Source organism: Cyprinus carpio, unplaced genomic scaffold (assembly GCF_018340385.1).
Source record: "Cyprinus carpio isolate SPL01 unplaced genomic scaffold, ASM1834038v1 S000006655, whole genome shotgun sequence".
Taxonomy (NCBI): Eukaryota; Metazoa; Chordata; class Actinopteri; order Cypriniformes; family Cyprinidae; genus Cyprinus; species Cyprinus carpio.
The window spans coordinates 247529-268175 of NW_024879279.1; the positions used below are offsets into that span (position 1 = coordinate 247529).

Genomic DNA, 20647 nt, shown 5'->3' on the forward strand with positions numbered 1-20647 from the left:
ATTATATCTAAATATAACCAAAATGCTTAAAAATCACTTCCCTCTGTGTGATTTCATGATCAGAAGTTTTGTTGTTTGAAAATACGTCTATAAAACTTTGCCATTTATTCATTTCTTTTGAAACAGAAATCCAGAAAAACTCCAAAGCTCTTCAGACGATAAACCTGTGCCTACGTTTTCATTTATTTTGGTGAATTTTTCGGTATTTCATTTTCTAATTGATATTGTGCTTTGATTCTCATTTTATTTGAATAGTACTTTTACATTTGCTATGTATTATATGTTTTCATACCGTGCCAATAAAAATGAAAATAAAAATAATAAAAAAAGTAAAATATTTCTGCACACATTTCTCATGACGATATCAAGTGGAAGTCCCTCTTCTCGAGATGACACATATGTTTTCATACCGTGCCAAATACATACAAAGGTTACACACTCAATGTTAGACTGGATTAAAATATAAGAAAATGTTACAAGTGAATACAGTTGTCCTATTTCTGACAATTTCAGAAAACACAGCTTTATGATGATCTATATTAAATCTGGACAGTCCTCAGGAGGATGAAGCCCATCACTGAAAATATTACATTGAGGGGGTTTCCCTGGTTTTAGTGCTGTATAAACATATCAACTATTTTCTTAATGTACTTTGGATTACACTTCCATGGATTCATTAACTTTACATCACTGATTCCTGACTCTTACATTATGTGTTTTTCTTTTTTTTTTAAAAAGTAAAGTTTTTTTAAAAACTTTTTAAATCTGCATAACAGATGGGGACTCGCTCTCGTCACAGTAGGATCCAATCAATGTGAGGATGATTTGGAAATATTTGATCATTTTTCTCTGTATACAGCTCTTATTCACCATCAGCTGATCCTGAGGAAACTGAACTGACGTCTAAATACTGAGAGTCCTACAATAAAACACACAGACAGTCAGATATTAGTATGACACTTACTGCTGTCACATCACATCAGCAGATCCAGCTCAGAAACACACAGTATATTCATATTACAGTCAGAGATATGAATCAGAGTATGTGAGCGGAGCGAGGAGCGGATCTTTTAAAAGTCGGAGCGTCGTGGTTTTCACTCGCTCCAAGAGCGCTCCAGCACCGCTCCGTCACGAGTACAATTCATGCCAACAGCCCGTATCTAACTGCATATTTAGCAAGAAATCACATGTTAAACCCATTTTAGCTAGCTTGATAGATAAGGATCTACTCAAATCAGAAAGAATGTGAAGGCTATTACGGCTATATGGACATGAGCGGAGTTTATAGTTCTCAAGGATGTTTTTGATTCTTCTAAATACTGAATATTTTCAGCTGAAAGCATGATTTTTAAAAACCCCTTTCGCACGTGAGTTTAAAATATTCTATCTGAGCCCCCAAGCGTGAGTTTTTTTAGACGACCGTTATTTTAGAATGTATCGCCTTATTGTTTCCATGGCGACGCGTCATGCTTGTCATGTGACACAACACAGCCATAATAGATCTGTATGACACATGGATCACTTTTATTTCATCACAAACTAAATTATGAACATAACTTGAACTGTGGGATTTCAAACATACTGAAATACTTTTAGACGCGGAGTGAAGGCGGAGCGGTGTTTCTGATATCAGTGAGCGCGGAGTGGAGCGGAGCGGAGTGATAATTAAATGCTCGGAGCGCAGGAGGAGAAATTGTTGACGCTCCACTCCGCTCACATACTCTGATCTGATGAACAACTGATCATGAGATTAATAACAGTGAATGATCAACAACTCTCTCTTTAATCATTTACACACAGTGACACTGGAGGAGATGAAAATATTCATATATTCATAGATCATCACAGAATTAAACAGTTTAAAGTACAGAAACTAAAGTGGAGCTGAATTATTATCTTATCTTCTCCAAATATGTCTGTTACTAAACTTTGGCCATTTTAAAAGATTTAAATAATAATATACTCACAGTAGTATAATCTCTCCAGTTTATAACATGGATCATCTTTCAGATCAGAGAGTAACTTCACTCCCGAGTCTCTTAGTTTATTCCCAGACAGTCTCAGTTCTCTCAGGTGTGAGGGGTTTGATCTCAGAGCTGAAGCCAGAGCAGAACAACCTTCATCTGTGACACCACAATCACTCAACCTGTAGAGAACAATGACACAGTGTTAATTGTAGTTGGAGTGTGTGTAGTTTGTTTATTGACTCTGGTCTCAGAGCAGGAGAGGAGATATAATGACAAGCATTGCCACAAACTGCTGCTGATAAATGAGATTTCTGCATGTTGATGCTCAATGCTGCTGTTTGAAACTGTCATGTGCTTCAGGACTGAACAGACACACAGAGCTGAATGAGAGATATTTTTTTCATAGTGATATAAGGACAGATCTGTCTGGAGAAACAGTCACTTGCTCCTCTTATTACGAATTACAGTTTACCTAAAAATGAAGATTAAAAATCATAAAAATCCCACAGACTTACATTGACGAAATGTTCAGATGAGCCAAGACTATTCAAACTCTGTCAAAATCTCAAATGTAAACAAACTGAAGGCCTTTAGACTCCATTTAGCTGCCATTCTATGAACTATTTCTAGACCATTCAAACTCATTTAACCTTCCATTCTGTCTAATATTTCTAATCTATCAATCATCTATATGGGGCAGTCGTGGTCTAATGGTTTGAGATTCTGACTTGTAACCTCACAGGTCACAGGTCTGAGTTCTCAGTACTGGCAGGGATTGTCATGGTCCTTTCCCCATCCACTTCTTTTCTATCTATCTATCTATCTATCTATCTATCTATCTATCTATCTATCTATCTATCATTTATTTTACAAGCTTAAGTCTTACCATTTTACATTAAAGGACACATCTTACTGAAGACAAACACATGAGACGATCAGAGAGATGATCTTACTCCAGTTTTTTCTCCAGTTTACAGTTGAGGATCCTTCAGTACAGCACAGAGACGCTTCACTCCCGAGTCTCCTAGATTATTCAGAGACAGATCCAGTTCTCTCAGGTGTGAGGGGTTTGATCTCAGAGCTGAAGCCAGAGCAGAACAACCTTCATCTGTGACGCCCACAATCATTCAACCTGTAGAGAACAATGACACACTCTTCACATCTCTCAGGATCAGATCAGTTTAGCTGTGAATCCATTAGTAAAGAGAAAGTACAAATCAATGTGTGATGAATCATTGGACTGAGATTTAAAATGTCAAAGAACAAAAAAAAAACATTGATCATAAATCATGATTAAAGTGGAAGTGAAGCAGACAGTTAAGTTAACATTATTTAGTAAAGTGATTTCCACTTTGATTAAAAAAATATATAACAAACGTGATTAATGTAACCATTTAAAGAAAAAAGGATGTTTTGTTTTAGCTTTTGGAGCAAGGGCGTCTCCATCTTGCAGTAGCACTGCGTGTGACGTCACGGTTGGTTCGCTCGATGGCCAGTGCAGTAATATAAGCATTTCTTTACATTCTGAACACACAAATGTTATTTTAATTTATAATAATTTGGATGAATATTCAACATCAAACTGTCTATATTTTAAGTTTTGATCGTGGTATCCCAAACATTGTTTTTATAATGCGAGGCGAAACGTGATGTAAACAAGCAACGCTTCATACAATATCATTCATGTCTCATTTTATTGTTATGTCAGACCATTAAGACATGCATGACATTGACTGGTTCACCAGGTTTTGTGGCGTATCATATTTTATGTTCACCTGCAAATACAATTAGTTTTCCTGCTGTTAACAGGACGCAGTGTTTAACTAATCACCTCTCTGAACAATCAGACCAGTGCTGCTTCCTCAATAAAGTTTATCATTCTCACATGTTTTAAGTCAGTTTAAATATTAAAGTGTTTTATCCAATATTTTGAGATATTATTCATACTTAGTGTAAATTGGAGCAGATAGTACTTGCACCTCAATGTATTGCAGTGCTTTACAAAACAGTAGGTAATAACATATTCTTTATATGATTCTATTGATTATAATCAGATGCTGTCTTCTAGTGTCCTTCCTTGTGTCTATTCCTAAAGCCCCCTACACCTGCTCCTAATCACACTGAAGCTGCTGATCAGTAAAGCTGTTCTTGAAGCTGCAGGAAGAGACTCACGCTTCTGAGTTTGGGAAACAATATGAGTATGGAGGTATATCAGTAGCTAAACTCGAGAGGTTGAAAATCTGAATGTGAGAACTTGCAATCATATTAACATTTGTATTTGTAAGTTGAAATTTACACTCCCAGCTCTGATGTGAAAAGCTGAATCTTTCAATTTGCACACACAGACCAATGATCAAAACACCCGTGTTTTGAGTTGGAAGTTGTAGATTAATAGTTACAAATGTGTAGAATGACATTCACACAAAGAACAATGGCATACACAAATGTTTACGACATATTTACTTTTGCACTTTTACTTCAGTTCGTGCTGCACAACGTCAAGTCGGCACTTACAGCCTCTCAGATCTGGCAGTACAAGTTCAAATAGCGCTCTGACTTTTGCTGCTCCTTTTGCAGTATTCCTGTTGCAAAACTCACTTGTGCACTTGTATATGCAGATTTGAGAGAGCAGAGCCTGGGGACTGGGGGCTTTGGGTGCAAATGAAGACATTTTATTGGTCGATGTGCCCGACCAATGAACAACGAAAGCCATCGCGACTTGCCAAGAAAGAAATTTGTGTTTTATGCATATGTATCAGTTATATAGTGCTCCTGTAGCTCAAGTGGTAGAGCATGCGTTACCAAGCGCAAGGTTGGGGGTTCGATTCCCCGTGGGGGGAACACATGATAAGTTTAAAATTGATAGCCTGAATGCACTGTAAGTGCGCTTTGGGATAAAAGCGTCTGCTAAATGCATAAATTTAATTTAATTTTAATTTAAATTTAATTTAATTTAATTTTACAATTTTAATTTTAATTTAATTTTATTTGTAAAACACTGCAAACAAATTTTCACACTGAATATCTTTAGCTTTTACAGCATTTTAAGACACTCCATTCATTTGTGTCATTCAGGTATTATCTGGTAACAAATAATGCCAACATCTTTTCATATGATATCCATATTGCATATTTGCAGAGTAAATATCGCTGTACCAGAGCGCTTTGAGGAACAGTTGTTGACATGCTTTTGATCTCACCCGCCCCGTGGTCACGTGGCTCTGAATCCTATCAATAGTACTAAAACAAATTGTGCTGTCAAATATGTTGACAAGGGATTAATCAGGACAGACAGCGGTTTCACTATATTTGTAGCGATTTCTAGTAAATATAACACATAGCCTAACGTGCATTGATTGTGCATGGATAACTACGCTGACTAGCTTTACATAGCATTTATTCTGGGAATGAAACAGCATTATATTCTCATACTCCGTGGCAGGTCAACGTGAACCAAAGACCCTAAAGTGTAACTTTTAACCAATAAAAATAACTGTACTACCATTTTAGCTTCAGTCCTGTTTAGGTAATGTGAAGAGATGATGGGACTAAATAATATGCGCAATAATTATGAGCCATGAATGACCATTTTAAAATATAACATTTTCTAATACTGCTTATTATTTATTATTATAATTAAGTGTAGTATTAGGGTTAAAATAGAGAAAATGTTATTTAAATTCAGTGCAAAGAGGAAATTAGAGAGGCCTTTGGTGGCCAGGAAGATAATATTCATATGTAATGCCATTGTTTAACCAATAGCTGGCCTTATTGATGTTTAATAAATACATGTATTTAGCTCTACTCTAGTTGCTCAACAACGGTATTGCTAGTCATAAAAACTGCTTATTTTTTTTAGTTTTGCCTTTTAATGTAAATTTTAGACATTATCAAACACGTCTGAATTTTTATAAGCTTTTTTTATGTTTTTTTTGAAAAAATTTTTGTTTAAAAAAGGTTCATTACTGACAAGCAAATTAGGAATTTAACCCAATGAAGAAGTTTAAATTCTTTTTACAAAAACATAAAAATAATAAGAACAGCGTTATGTTGCAACTCTGGTATGCAGCAGCGAGATGGCAGTGGGATATACATATGAAAATATGTTGCATTATTTGTCTACCAGATAATACCTGAATGACAAAATGAATGGAGTGTGCCTAAAATCCTGTAAAAGCTAAAGATATTCAGTGAAAAATTGTTTGCAAGTTGTTTTTACAAATAACTGATACAATATGCATAAAACAACCATTTTCTTCTTGGCAAGTCGCGATGGCTTTCGTTGTTCATTGGTCGTAAGCATCGACCAATTAAAATGTCCTAATTTTGCACCAAAACCCCCGTCCCCGGCTCTGCTCTCTCACATCTACATATACAAGTGCACAAGTGAGTTTTGCAACAGGAATACGCAAAAGGAGTAGCAAAAGTCAGAGCGCTAGGATTTGAACTTGGTCCTGCCATATCTGAGAGGTGGGTAAGTGCTGACCTTGACTTGTGGCAGCGAAACTGAAGTAAAGTGCAAAAGTAAAATATGTCGTAAACATTTGTGTATGCCAATTTTTTTCCCCCTTTGTGTGAATGTCATTTCTACACATTTGTAACTATTAATCTACAACTTCCAACTCAAAACACGGGTGTTTTGATCATTGTCTGTGGTGCAATTGAAAGATTCAGCTTTCCAGCATCAGAGCTGTGAGTGTAAAATTCAACATTACAAATACGGATGTTATATATGACAATTCTTCACATTCAGATTTTCAAACCTCTCGAGTTTTAGCTACTACTGATATACTCGCCATATATGAGCTGCATGTGATTGATTCAGGGGCGTGTCCAGGATTTTATACTTGGGGGTGGCAACTATAGATCAGTGTTTGTACTCCCCATATATTCTATTCACTAACACCAGTGTTGGGGAGGAACTAGTTACATGTGACGGAATTACATAATTTAATTTCAAAATAAATGTAAGTGCAATCTGTTACAGTTACTGAGAAAAAATGCTCTAAAATACGAGGCACCAATGTTTCAGGAGTTTAGTACACAGAATAAGATGCATGCTTATTCAATAACTGTTTTATTTCCTATTTGGGTTTATGCATATGCTTTAAGATGAACTGTTTTTTCCATCCCCAAGGCATTGTTAGATGTATAGTAGCATGTGACGATTACGTTTCAAGGTATACCGGCGATTTGAAAATGTCACGGTTTCAAAACCACTAATATTTTCCATTATACCGTTCCTGCGGTATGCGCTGTTTTCCATGTCTCCTCAAAGACTGAAAGAGTAGGAATCGCTCAGACGTGAGAGCAGTGTAGAGAGTAACACTGACCCCTCCTCCTCCTGTTGCTGCGAGCGAGCGGTCAGTCACGTGTGTGTAGGATGACCGAACTTAAGGCCCGGGTACACTTCACATTCAGCGTTCCTTTCCGTCTCACACAGTCTCACACAGTGCGTGGACAGTCGAAGTACTACTTTGGCTTTTTTACGCGATCGGCAACCGATATGAATGTGTTTTCTGAGGGAGATGACTGTCTTCTGGGAAAGTTTATGTGGTATTATTTTCTTCTCATCTGGTCTCTGTATAGTTTCATATTAAAGCAGTGTTTCAGCAGCAGCTGTGTTTACAAACGGTAAAGTTAATGTGGTGTTCCAGGGCAATGCAGCTTTGTGGCAGAGGCGCCTTCTGCTGTCAGAGAGTGAATCTGCATCTCATTCAGAGCTTCTGCTGTTTGTTTCCTTCAGACATGTAGTATAATTTCACAAAGCTTGTCACAACATCCTGTTTTTGATTCAAATTGGGTTATTATTAAATCAAATTATGTGTATGATTATTATTATATAACTAAATGATATGTATATGAATTATATAACAATTAAATAACTATAATTACAGATTTAGGTTAAGTAAAGATGTCAAGTCTTTATTTTTTTCTTTTTAGGAAACAAATCAAGAAAAAATAAACTAATTCTACTGTTTCTAATATTCTGTTACTGTTGCTCAAAAACAAAATATATTGAATATGTCCAGCGGAAAAAAAGATTTTTTTTTTTACCCAGTCATTTAAAAAGAACACATTTTAGAGATGTAACGACAATACAGTGATACCGTGAAAAATTGATTTTTTTGCGTTAAGGTTTTATTTTTTTGATTATGTTTTTCTTGCCGTTGAATTGTTGTAATTGTTTATTGTTATATGTGTGTGTTTATTTTATTTTATGTGAAGTGTTATGGTTTTAAAACTATTTCTTGTTATGATTTTTAATCCTGTATTTAACCAGAATGATCAGAATTTAACCAGAATCAGATTGATCTCAAAGTAAATAAGGTGCTAATGTTCTGATTTTGTGGTGGCTGTGGTTTAAAATTAAATGATTATTTATCTTAATTTAAGTGATGAAGGCTTTTGAAAGTCTGCCAATAATCAGTGTTGAGTTCTCTACTGTAAGCTTAACCCTGCCTGCTTTAAATGATTCAAAATGATTAGCAGTTGAAAATATTTTACATTTAGAAACGTAATCAAAATGTAATCAAATGTAATCTGTTACATTACTTTAATAAAGCAATTGAAATAGTTACACTACTTGTTACATTTTAAATAGTGTAACCTGTAAACTGTAACTATTACCTTCCCAGCACTGTCTAACAGTAACATCACTGAAAATATTCTGCAAGTCAATGGAGAAAAGTGTCAAAGATTCATGTGTTCACTTGCCCTTTCCACTCACTTATGTATATAGTTATTTTCACCTTATGCTGTCGGATTTATAATTAGACATTAGAAAATCACTATTATGACATTTATGACAAAAGCCTCATTCAAAAAGAAAATAAAAATTCTTTATTACACTGTCAGGATTTTTTTTAAAAACCAAATACAGGCGTGTGATCAGCTAGAGATAAAAAAAGAAGGGAAAATCTGTCCACGCCCACAAGCCACGCCCCCAGCACTCATTATTAAAAATATATATTTTAGCACATAAAAAGATATATCTTATATTGTAAAAATACATACTGTCCTGTAAAAAAATAAAAAGCAGCATTTAATAATCATGACAACAAAATAATAATATATTATAATAAAGTACTATAATATATTATAGTGAAGTATATAGAATTGTTATTATTATTAAAGTACCTGCCAAAAGTTTGGAAACATTAAAATTATTAATGATTTTGAAATAACTATCTTCTGCTCATCAAGGCTGAATTTATTGATCAAAATAAAGTAAAAATATAAAAAAAAAAAGAAATATTGTGAAATATTATTTACAAATACACAAAAAAGGTTTTCAATTTTAATATAAAATGTAATATTATTCCTGTGATGCAAAGCAGAATTTTCTTCATCATTTACTCCATTTTCAGTGTCACAGGATCTTTTAGAAATCATTACAATTTATTTGACTCTCAAGAAACATTTCTGATTATTATCAATGTTGAAAACTATTTTGCTGCTTCATATTTTGTGTGGAAATGATGATGCACTTTGTTTTTCAGGATTTTTTGATAAATATAAGGATTAATCAACAGCATTTATTTGCATTTATTAAATATATTAATTAAATTGGTTAATGCATTTATTAAATAGAAATCATTTTAAGTGTCTTCACTCACTTTTTGTCACTTTCATGCATGATGAATAAAATTATTAATTTCTCTCTTTTTTAAATCTTATACAAATGTTTGAGTGGTATCATAGTTTCCACAAAAAAATATTAAGCAGCAAAAACTGTTGTTAACATTGATAATAATCAGAAATGTTTCTTGAGCAGAAAATCAGAATGATGTTTCTGAAAGGATTATGTGACACTAAAACTTCTTTGTAAACAACAACAGATTTATAAACGTTTCTAATGATGAATGTCGCGCACATGCAAATTAAACCGGCTTAAACCAAGTGTAGCACTGACAGAGAATCACAACTAAAAACAGTACTGTAACAGCAGACATGTAGCGCGTCACACTACAGATTATTATATAATTACAGCACATCCGTTGTGAATTTTATGACAGCACTACCAATCTCAGATTCTCACCGTCATTCATAAAAAGTCACCGGGGTCGAGTAACACGTTTCAGTGCGGATTCTGCTCGTGTGTTTGGTGCTTTGAATGATTTGAAGACTCATGGCTGTATTGCCAGAATATACCCTGATCTGAACGCTCTAACTGTCCTGCAGATGACGCCGCGAGCTCGTGCTGCGCTCTCAGGTAGGTAATAGCTTAAGGACTATTTGTGAGATTTCAATCATCATGCAGATCACCTACACTGTGAGATATTATTCATACTTAGTGTAAATTGTGGCAGATAGTACTTACAACTCAATGTATTGCAGTGCTTTACAAAACAGTTGGTAATAACAATTTCATTATATGATTCTATTGATGATAAACAGATGCTGTCTTCTAGTGTCCTTCCTTGTGTCTATTCCTAAAGCCCCCTACAGCTGCTCCCTAATCACACCTGAAGCTGCTGATCCAGTAAAGCTGTTCTTGAAGCTGCAGGAAGAGACTCACGCTTCTGAGTTTGGGAACAATATGAGCTGCATGTGATTGATTCTCCAGAACATCTGATCAACGCGAGGACACCACATATAATTTCAATTATATACATGTTAGACATTTTATTTCCATGTTTTGAATATTTTATTTATGTTTCTTTAATATAAACACCTCTCTGAGCTAATATACAATGGAATAAATGAGAAGAAATGCAGATTTGTACTCGGGTCGGTCTCCTCAAAAGCCACTGTTCTTACTCTCTCACTTATCTGACTGGTTTCTTTAGTAATTTTTGTCTGCTTACAGTCAAGACTTTTTACTAACAAGACGAGCTATTAGCACTTAGTGTAACAGAATCCATTTAAAGGTGTTGCTAATGCAGAAACAGCTTTAACATGAACACAGAAGTCCACACATGAACAAGAAACAAAGTCACACAATGTTTAACTTTCTGTATCTCTGTGTCTTGATACAGCTATTGTGTTTTCTGGCTTTCTGGGTGATTTGTTTTTCACTTCACAAATATTTTACAGTGTGTCATATATAATCTTACCTCAGTTTCTCCAGTTTACAGCGAGGATCCTTCAGTACAGCACAGAGATGCTTCACTCCCGAGTCTCTTATTTTATTCCCAGATAGACTCAGTTCTCTCAGGTGTGAGGGGTTTGATCTCAGAGCTGAAGCCAGAGCAGAACAACCTTCATCTGTGACGCCACAATAACTCAACCTGTAGAGAACAATGACACACTCTTCACTCTCTCAGATCAGATCAGTTTAGCTGTGAATCCATTAGTAAAGAGAAAGTACAAATCAGTGTGTGATGCATCATTGGACTGAGATTTAAAATGTCACAGAACAAAAACATGAGTCTGATTTAAGATAAATAATATTACTTTGTTGCACAATAGTAGTTTAAAGGGGTCATGAACTTTTGACATAAGAGGACACTGTACTATAAATACATCCTGTAAGTTTCAGAACACAAAATGTAGTCGTTAGTTTGAGTCTGATCAGCTTATATTGAAGGCAGTCTGACAAAACAACAGCTCGTGTAATGATCTACTCTATGATGTAATAGTGTGATAGATCACTGTTGCTTTGTTTCTTTTTTTTGTCTCTTCTTACAGATCGTTTGATATGTATTGAGTTATTAATGATTTTAAATTTTATTAATGAGTTAAATTAATGATTGACGGTCAAAACACACAACTATCAGTCAATCACAGCAGTGTGTGTTTACTTCTGAGTCTACAATCCTCCACGTCTATTCAAACAGAGCGTTCTGATGAGGAGGTCAAAAACAGGACAGAAAATAACTTATTACTTCTAGATTATGATGTGTTTTCTTGTATAAATCTTGACAATATTATAAGTGGACCTCAGAGAATGGTACAAAATAAAATACAGAGGCAGTTCATGACCCCTTTAAAAATTACAATTACATAAATTCCTTTTTTTTTTGCAAAGACATTTTAAATTATTGACAAACCCAAATAATTTATTCACATGCCACTTCTCTGTCTCTGAATCTAACTGTGTCACTGATTTGATATAAAACACATCTAAATACTGAGCACTAAACTCTGGACAACATCTGCAGCACTGAAGATTTATGAGCTTTAACTTTGATTTTCTGAATGTTTTAACAGTGAAGTGATTGTTCTCAGTGATACTTACTGAACTGATCTGGATTCTTTAATCACAGGCAGCAACTTCTGAAGAACTTTCATGTTTTCAGCCTTATTCTTTTCTTTAACAAATTTATCAAGACAAAACTCATTCAATTCCTCTTCTGATGTCAACAACACAAAAACTACAGCTGACCACTGAGATGAAGAGAGTTTGGCTTCCTTTATTCTTCCAGATGTCAGATACTGTTGTATTTCCTCACACTAGTGAACGATCACCCAGTTCATTCAGACAGTGGAACAGATTGATGGATTTCTCTGGAGAGTTAATGGTCCTGATCCTCTTCTTGATGTACTCAACTGTTTTCTCATTGCTGTCAGAGCTGCTTCTTTTCAGTGTCATTATTTGCTGTAGGAGAATCTGATGAGACTCCACTGACAAACCCAGAAGGAACCGCAGGAAAAGATCCAGATGTCCATTTTTACTCCGAAGGGCCTCATCCACAGCTCTCTGATGCAGCTCAGATAATGAAACATGTTCTGATGAACTGAGTTGAAACCAGTCCTTCACTTTAGACCAAAAACTCTGGTCAAACACATTTCTGTTCTTCTGTGTCCAGGCGAGGTGCACATATAGAGCTGCTAGATGTTCCTGAATGCTCAGATGAACAAAGCAGAAGACTTTCCCCTGATACAAGCCCAACTCCTCTCTGAAAATCTGAGTGCACAATCCTGAGTACACTGATGCTTCTCTCACATCAATGCCACACTCTCTCAGGTCCTCCTCATAGAAGATCAGGTTTCCTTTCACAAGCTGCTGAAAGCCACTTTCCCCAGTTTGAGGATCATGTCTTCATCTGTCACCTTCTTCTCATAGTCCTTCTCATGTTTGATGTGGTCTGAAGGATCAGGAAGTGTGTGTACATTTTGAGTGAGAGTCTTGGGAATCTCTTCACTCTCTGCTGGACTCAACATCTTCTCCAGAACAGCGGCTGAGATCCAGCCAGAACACTGGGATGTGGCACATGATGTAGAGGCTCCTTGATGACTTCAGGTGTGAGATGATCCTGTCGGCCAGACTCTGATTACTGATTCTCTTCCTGAAGTATTCCTGCTTCTGTGGCTCATTGAAGCCTCGTACCTCTGTCACTCGATGGACGCACTCAGAGGGGACGAGATCAGCTGCTGCTGGTCTGGAGGTGATCCAGATGAGAGCAGAGGGAAGCAGATTCCCCACAATGAGGTTCATCAGCAGCATGTCCACTGAGGCTGATTCAGATATATTACACAGTTTCACTTTGCTCTTAAAGTCCAGAGACAGACGACACTCATCCAGACCATCAAAGATGAACAATACTTTATATTCATCACTGGATATTTCCATTTCTTTAGTTTCAGGGAAAAAATACATGAAGAAGATCTGAAAGACTGAGTGTTTTGTCTTCATCAAGTTGATTTCTCTGAAAGGAAGTGGAAATATGAGCTGGACGTCCTGATTCTCTTTCCATTCAGCACAGTCCAGGATCAACTTCTGCACAGAGACTGTTTTTCCATGCCAGCGACTCCCTTTGTCAGCACAGTTCTGATGGCTTTGTCTTGTCCAGGTAAAGGTCTAAAGATGTCACTGCATTTGATGACTGTGTCCTCTGTTGCTGCTCTCCTGGATTGTGTTTCAATCTGTCTCACCTCATGCTCATTACTGATCTCTCCACTCTCACTCTCTGTGATGTAGAGCTCTGTGTAGATCTCATTCAGGAGTGTTGGGTTTCCCTGCGTCACTGTTCCATCATACAGATGCTCAAACTTCTTCAGCAGATTTGATCTAAACCTGTGGAGGACCTTATGCCTGGGAAATTAAAATACTGCATTATTAAATAAGCTAAGATCCTGTATTCTGTATTTGTAGTCAAATAATCTTCTACAGAAATATTATACCTGAGATTAGTCTTTGTATCTTCACTCTTATAATCTAATGACTGATCCACAGACGCATCACTCCTCACAGACACACAGCTGGACTCTGCTTCTGATCTCTTCTGATGAACTGAACTATAACAGAGAGAGATTAAAGTCAATCCTCTACATTACCATATTTAACAATACTCATATACAGTTGCAATTGTAATTATTCAACCCCCAGAGACTGCAGTACTTTACAAATACATGCTGTTCTGAATATCCATGACTTCATAAAAATTGCATCTATAAAAGATTACTGGCATATAAAAAGTAATAACGTCAATATGTAATTAATATTTTTGAGTTCTACCATTTTTTAATAACACAGTCATAATTATTCAACCCTTATTCAACATTGTTGTTTTAATTACTTATTTGTACGGTGGAGAGCAAAATTATCTTAAAACACAATTGAATGTTTAGAAACTCTATTAAGAAACAGAATTAGTTTGAGCTGTTACGCACACATACAGTTAGCCCATGCATGTGCTGAAGTTTGAGTAGCAAATATGACAAAGTTAACAGAGTGCTGCTATAGAGAAACTGTAGAGAATAAATATTTTTATTACTTTAGAAAGTCTTGGGCGATATGAAGATTTCCAAAACATTACAAGTTCATACAAACACAGCTGGCAGCCTTATTCCTTAGTTTAAAGTGTGTTGCACCAGAAAAACCTTGGAGGGTGTTGAAGAGAAAGCACAATTTCATAAAATGTTTGATCAGAACAACTGAGGAAAAACCAGCAATGTACAGTCAAAGAGTTTCAAGATGATCCGATGAAAGGTGGAAAAACATTTCAATGCAGAGTATAAGATGAACACAAGACAAGCATCGCTTCGTTGATGTTGAAGATGTTGAGGCATCTTGCCGAATACCATTCTTGACCAAAAAAATAAATAACGCTGACTTGAACATGCTAAAATTCATGTGGATAGACCTGTGCAGTTCTGGAAGAATGTTTTACGGAGTGACCCATGGATCAGCAGTATGTCTGGTTCAAAAAAAGGCAAAGCTTAAAAGGAGAAGAACACCATCTCCATCATCAAACACAGAGGTGGAGCAGCCCTGTTACGGAGATCTTTTACTGTTACAGGAAGTGGAAATCATGACCGTGTCTAGGATATCATGGATTCTTTGAAGTATCAGGTCATTTTGGCAAGAATTGTGATGCCTTTGGTGCAAAAACTAATGATCAATGGACCTTCCTGCAGACAAAACTTTTCTGCATACGATCTGAGACAAAACTCATTTATTAGAACTTCTATTCAAATTGTGATTAGCAGGAAAGTATGTGATTTCGCTGGAGATGCAAAATTCTGCCACTTCCATGGCTCTTCACGGCGAGGCGCAGCCAGGGATAAAAAAAATGTTATCTTTTTATCGCCTTTAACCAATTACCGGGTCAGATTATTAACAACCAATAGAATATTTCTCTGAGCTCATGTCGGCAGTGTTGAAAACATGATGAAGAGGGATTTAAAATGTGGAATTCCCATCGGATGATCCATCAAAGATCTTTTACAGAGATATAAAGAACAAAATTAAAAATCCAGAGCATGCGTGTATGAGTTGGTTTGCCAGGTAAAAATACAATTAAGTGTACGCAATAGTCACAGTCCCATGAAATGATAAATAAAAAATAACACATACTAAATTTCCATTATGTTTTGTTTATTTTTAGTAAAATCAAATGTGACCTTGTTGTTTGCGACTATGGAAATGTCTGCCCAGAGTCCACACAAAACACTTCCACTACGAGAGAAAGCTGCAGGCCCGCGCAGTGATTCCAGGATATCATTACATCAACAAAATGATCTCGTGGCCACGACATATTATCACACTCCCACGAGTTAATATAACATTCCCATGAATTAATATCTCTAGGCCACGATGTATTATCACATTCCCACAAGCTAATATCTCTGCTGTGGAGTCAAGCACTGATTTCTTTGTGTCCCGTGTATTGTGGTTCTGTGCGTGTATGAGTGTGTGAGTGGGCGTGACCGCTCGTTCCGGCTGATCAGCACGCCAGCTGATCTCATTCACCTCACCAGCTGCTGCCAATTCACTCAGCTATAAAGACTCACCGCACTCTCCTCTCTTTGTCAGATCGTTGTTTGGATGTCCTCAGGTTGTGGCGTCGTGTTCGTTCCAGTCCTGTTCCAGATTCTAGTTCCTGTTCGGTGTCCTGTGATGTTCGTCTCGTCTCGTCCAGAGATCCACCGTCACCTGTCGTCACGAGCACGCTGACCACCTAGTCCCTGCACCACCAGCCCACCCGAGCTCCAGTACCACTTTGTGTTTGTTCTACCCAAATAAAGAGTCCCTTGCATCATTGCTTCCGCCTCTCGTGTCATGACAGAACGATCTGACCAAACGATGGAAGGAGCAAGCGGATCCTCTTCTCCTCTGGAGAAATTCATCAAGTCCAGTATTTCACGGATGGATGCCCAGGAGAGGAACATGACTGAGTCGGGTCGGGCTATTCAAGCTCTTGTGGTGCAGGTGTCCGAGCTCACCCAGCAAATGCAACATCTACGAGCTCCCACTGCGCTGCCCACACCGGCCGTTCCTCCCGTACCACCACCGAGCGTCTCCCAGTCAGAGCCCCGCCTACCGGTTCCTGAGTCATACAACGGTGAGCCGAACTATTGCAGAGCATTCCTTACACGTTGTTCGATGCATTTCTCTCTGCAGCCCAGGACTTTTGCCACGGAACAGAGTAAGGTGGCATTTGCGCTCACGCTACTGACTGGGAGGGCAGCGCTATGGGGGACGGCGGTGTGGGAAAACCAAGATCCATGCTGTGCCTCGTTTCAGACACTCGCCGCCGAGATGAGAGGAGTATTTGACCGCGCGGTCGCAGGAAGAGAAGCGGCACGGATCCTCGCTGACCTCAAACAAGGCGGAAGATCGGTATCAGATTACTCTATCGAGTTCCGGACTTTGGCGGGCCGAGAGTGTCAGTGGAACGAGGAGGCGCAGTGGGATATGTTCCTGCATGGGCTGGCTGACCGCGTCCTGAGAGAGATTTACACGCTGGATTTACCTACTACACTCAATGGATTAATTGAACTGGGCACTTCGCGTGGATTCCCGACTCTCGCGAGTCGAACGACTGACGGTACCCATTCAGTCCTCTGGAGCAGCAGAGACCAGGCGATCCAGCGGCGTGGATGCGGTCAGCCCCTTCTACGATCCCGAGCCCATGCAGGTCGGGCGAGCTTCGGCTTTCCCGGGAGGAGAAGGAGATGCGGAGATCCCAGGGCCTTTGTCTGTACTGTGGGACTGCAGGACATTTCGCATATGACTGCCCGGTAAAAGGGCGAGCCCGGCACTAAATCTGGGGCTACTGTCGGGTGGGATCTCGCCGCTGAGAAGACCTCATCAAACATCTACACTCCTCCCGGTAAGGCTAAGGTGGTCAGCCAACACTCACCACTGTCGGGCACCTCGTGGACTCCGGGGCAGAAGGTAACTTCATGGACTATACGTTTGCACACAAGATTCACATTCCCCTGTTACCTCTCACCCGCACCATTGCTGTTCACGCCCTTTAATGGCCAAGCGCTACCTAAAGTTTCATTCACCACTGGACCCATTACACTCATCGTATCTGGCAACCACACGGAAACCAACTTCATTCTACATTTTGGACTCCCCCCTCGCACCCATTGTTTTAGGGCACCCCTGGCTCATCAAACACAACCCGAGGATTGACTGGCAGCAAGGATCAGTGGTGGAATGGAGTAGTGAATGTCATGAGTCCTGTCTTGTGTCTGCTTGTTCGTCTGTTTCTGTGTTTCAGGAGAAAGCAGTGGATTTGTCAAACGTGCCTACGGAGTATCAGGACCTGAAGGAAGTGTTCAGTAAGTCTCGGGCTGCTTCTCTCCCTCCGCATCGTCCCTATGACTGTGCCATAGAGTTATTGCCAGGTACGTCTCCGCCTAAGGGCCAAGTTATATTCACTTTCTGTTCCAGAAAGAGAGGCTATGGAGAAATATATTTCTGATTCTCTAGCAGCGAGGTTCATTCATCCTTCCTCTTCTCCAGCGGGGGCGGGGTTCTTTTTTGTGGGGAAGAAAGACGGATCCCTTGTATTGACTACCGGGGGTTGAACAGCATCACGGTAAAGAATACTTATCCTTTGCCGTTGATGTCTTCAGCCTTCGAGAGGTTGCAGAGAGCGTCGATCTTCACTAAATTGGACTTATGTAATGCTTATCATTTGGTCCGCATCAGGAAGGGAGATGAATGGAAGACTGCTTTTAACACCCCCAGAGGGCACTTTGAATACTTGGTCATGCCTTTCGGCTTGTCCAACTCCCCAGCAGTCTTCCAGGCACTCGTCAACGACGTGCTGTGAGATATGGTCAATCAATTCATATATGTCTACCTGGATGACATATGATTTTTTTTCTTCTTCTCTCCAGAACACGTGCAGCACGTTCAACGAGTACTTCAGAGGCTGCTAGAGAATGGTCTTTTTGTCAAGGCGGAGAAAATGCGCTTTTCATGCACAGTCTGTTCCTTTTTTAGGGTACATCGTGTCGTCTGAAGGAATACGTATGGATCCTGAGAAGGTTAAGGCTGTGGTGGATTGGCCAAGTCCAGATTCCCGTAAGGCCCTACAGAGGTTTCTGGGGTTCGCCAATTTCTACCGGCGGTTCATTCGCAATTTCAGCCCAACTAGCCTCGCCTCTGACTGCCTTGACCTCCCTCAGAACTACGTTCAGGTGGTCAGACGCAGCTGAGGCTGCGTTTGCCAAACTGAAGGGCCGCTTTTGTTTCAGCCCCCATCTTAATTACCCCTGATCCATCACGTCAGTTCGTGGTGGAGGTCGATGCGTCAGAGGTGGGGTAGGTGCAGTGCTATCCCAACGTTCTTCTGCAGACGACAGGATGCATCCGTGCGCTTTTTATGTCTCACCGTTTATCCTCTGCCGAACGTAATTATGATATTGGTAACAGAGAGTTGTTGGCAGTCAAGTTAGCATTGGAAGAATGGCGCCACTGGTTAGAAGGGTCAGGGGTACCTTTTATCGTTTGGACCGATCATAAGAATCTGGAATACATTAGAACCGCTAAAAGATTGAACTCCAGGCAGGCTCGGTGGGCACTTTTTTTCGGACGTTTTGACTTTACTCTCTCGTACCGCCCGGGCTCCAAGAATATCAAGCCCCGATTCATTATCACGCATTTTTGACCGTTCCGATCGCACGTCTACTCCCGAGTGCATTTTTCCCGGAAACCCTAATTATCTCCACACTCTCATGGGAGGTCGAATCGAAGGTCAAGACGGCCTTACAAGGGGTAACGCCTCCGGTCGAATGTCCACCGAACCGTTTATTTGTGCCAGAGGGATTACGGTCCAGCGTTATTCAGTGGGGGCATTGTTCCAATGTGGCTTGTCATCCAGGAGTCAGTCGCACTACATCTTTAGTCAAGCAACGATTTTGGTGGCCACGTATGACTCGCGACGTTCACAGTTTTGTCTTGGCTTGCTCAGTTTGTGCCACTGGTAAAACTTCCAATCGACCCCCAGACGGGCTCCTTCAACCGCTGCCGATCCCTTCAAGACCCTGGTCCCATATCGCACTAGATTTTGTCACCGCCCCTCCCACCCTCTCAGGGGAACCCGGTAGTTTTGACCGTGGTGGACTGGTTCTCGAAGGCGGTCCATTTCATTCCCTTGCCCAAATTACCCTCAGCCAAGGAGACAGCGTTAATTGTCGTTGACCACGTCTTTCGGTTACATGGCCTCCCGACAGACGTGGTTTCCGACAGAGGACCTCAATTTGTGTCCAAATTTTGGCAAGAGTTTTGTAGATTACTGGGGGCAACTGTTAGTTTTGTCCTCTGGGTTTCATCCCCAGAGCAATGGCCAGACTGAGAGAGCCAACCAGGATTTGGAGGAGAGACGTTGCGATGTCTGGTTTCCAAGAATCCTTCCTCATGGAGTCAACAACTGTCAATGGTGGAGTACGCCCACAATTCGTTTACCAGTATCATCTACGGGCCTATCTCCGTTTGAGTGTAGTCTAGGTTACCAGCCACCAATTTTTTCCTAGTCTGGAATCTGAAGTCACGGTTCCCTCTGCTCACACGCCTTCGTCCAGAGGTGGTCATCGCACTTGGACTAGAGCCCGCGAGACTCTACTCCAAGCGGGAGCGCGCACCAAGGCCAAAGCCGATCGCCACCGGTCTAGGCCTCCCGTATACGTCGTCGGTCAAAAAGTGTGGCTTTCTACCAAGAACATTCCTCTGCGTTCCGTCTCTAATAAACTTGCTCCCAAATTTATCGGCCCGTTCACTGTCACCAAGATCCTTAGCCCGGTGGCAGTCTGCCTCAAACTCCCTCCGGTGTACAGTAGGATTCATTCCGCCTTCCATGTTTCCAAAATAAAACCTGTGTTTCACTCCCATATTAATCCGCCGGTCCCAGTTTCCCCCCCACCTCGTCTCGTAGATGGGGAACCTACATATTCGGTTAATCGTATTCTGGACTCAAGGCGGAGGGGACGCGGATTCCAGTACTTGGTGGACTGGGAAGGTTGCGGTCCAGAGGAGAGAAGTTGGGTTCCTG

At 39.6% G+C, this 20647-nt stretch overlaps 1 protein-coding gene across 1 annotated transcript; it reads right to left on the bottom strand.

Moving 5' to 3' along the window:
• Positions 1–757: 757 nt before the first annotated feature.
• On the bottom strand, positions 758–12360 carry LOC109047793 (ribonuclease inhibitor-like). Its single transcript, XM_042755222.1, has 4 exons — positions 12151–12360; positions 11027–11200; positions 1968–2146; positions 758–919 (listed from the first exon to the last, which is right to left on the bottom strand). Coding segments are annotated over exons 1-4 (408 nt in total). The 5' UTR covers positions 12204–12360; the 3' UTR covers positions 758–917.
• Between the last annotated feature and the right edge of the window lie 8287 nt (positions 12361–20647).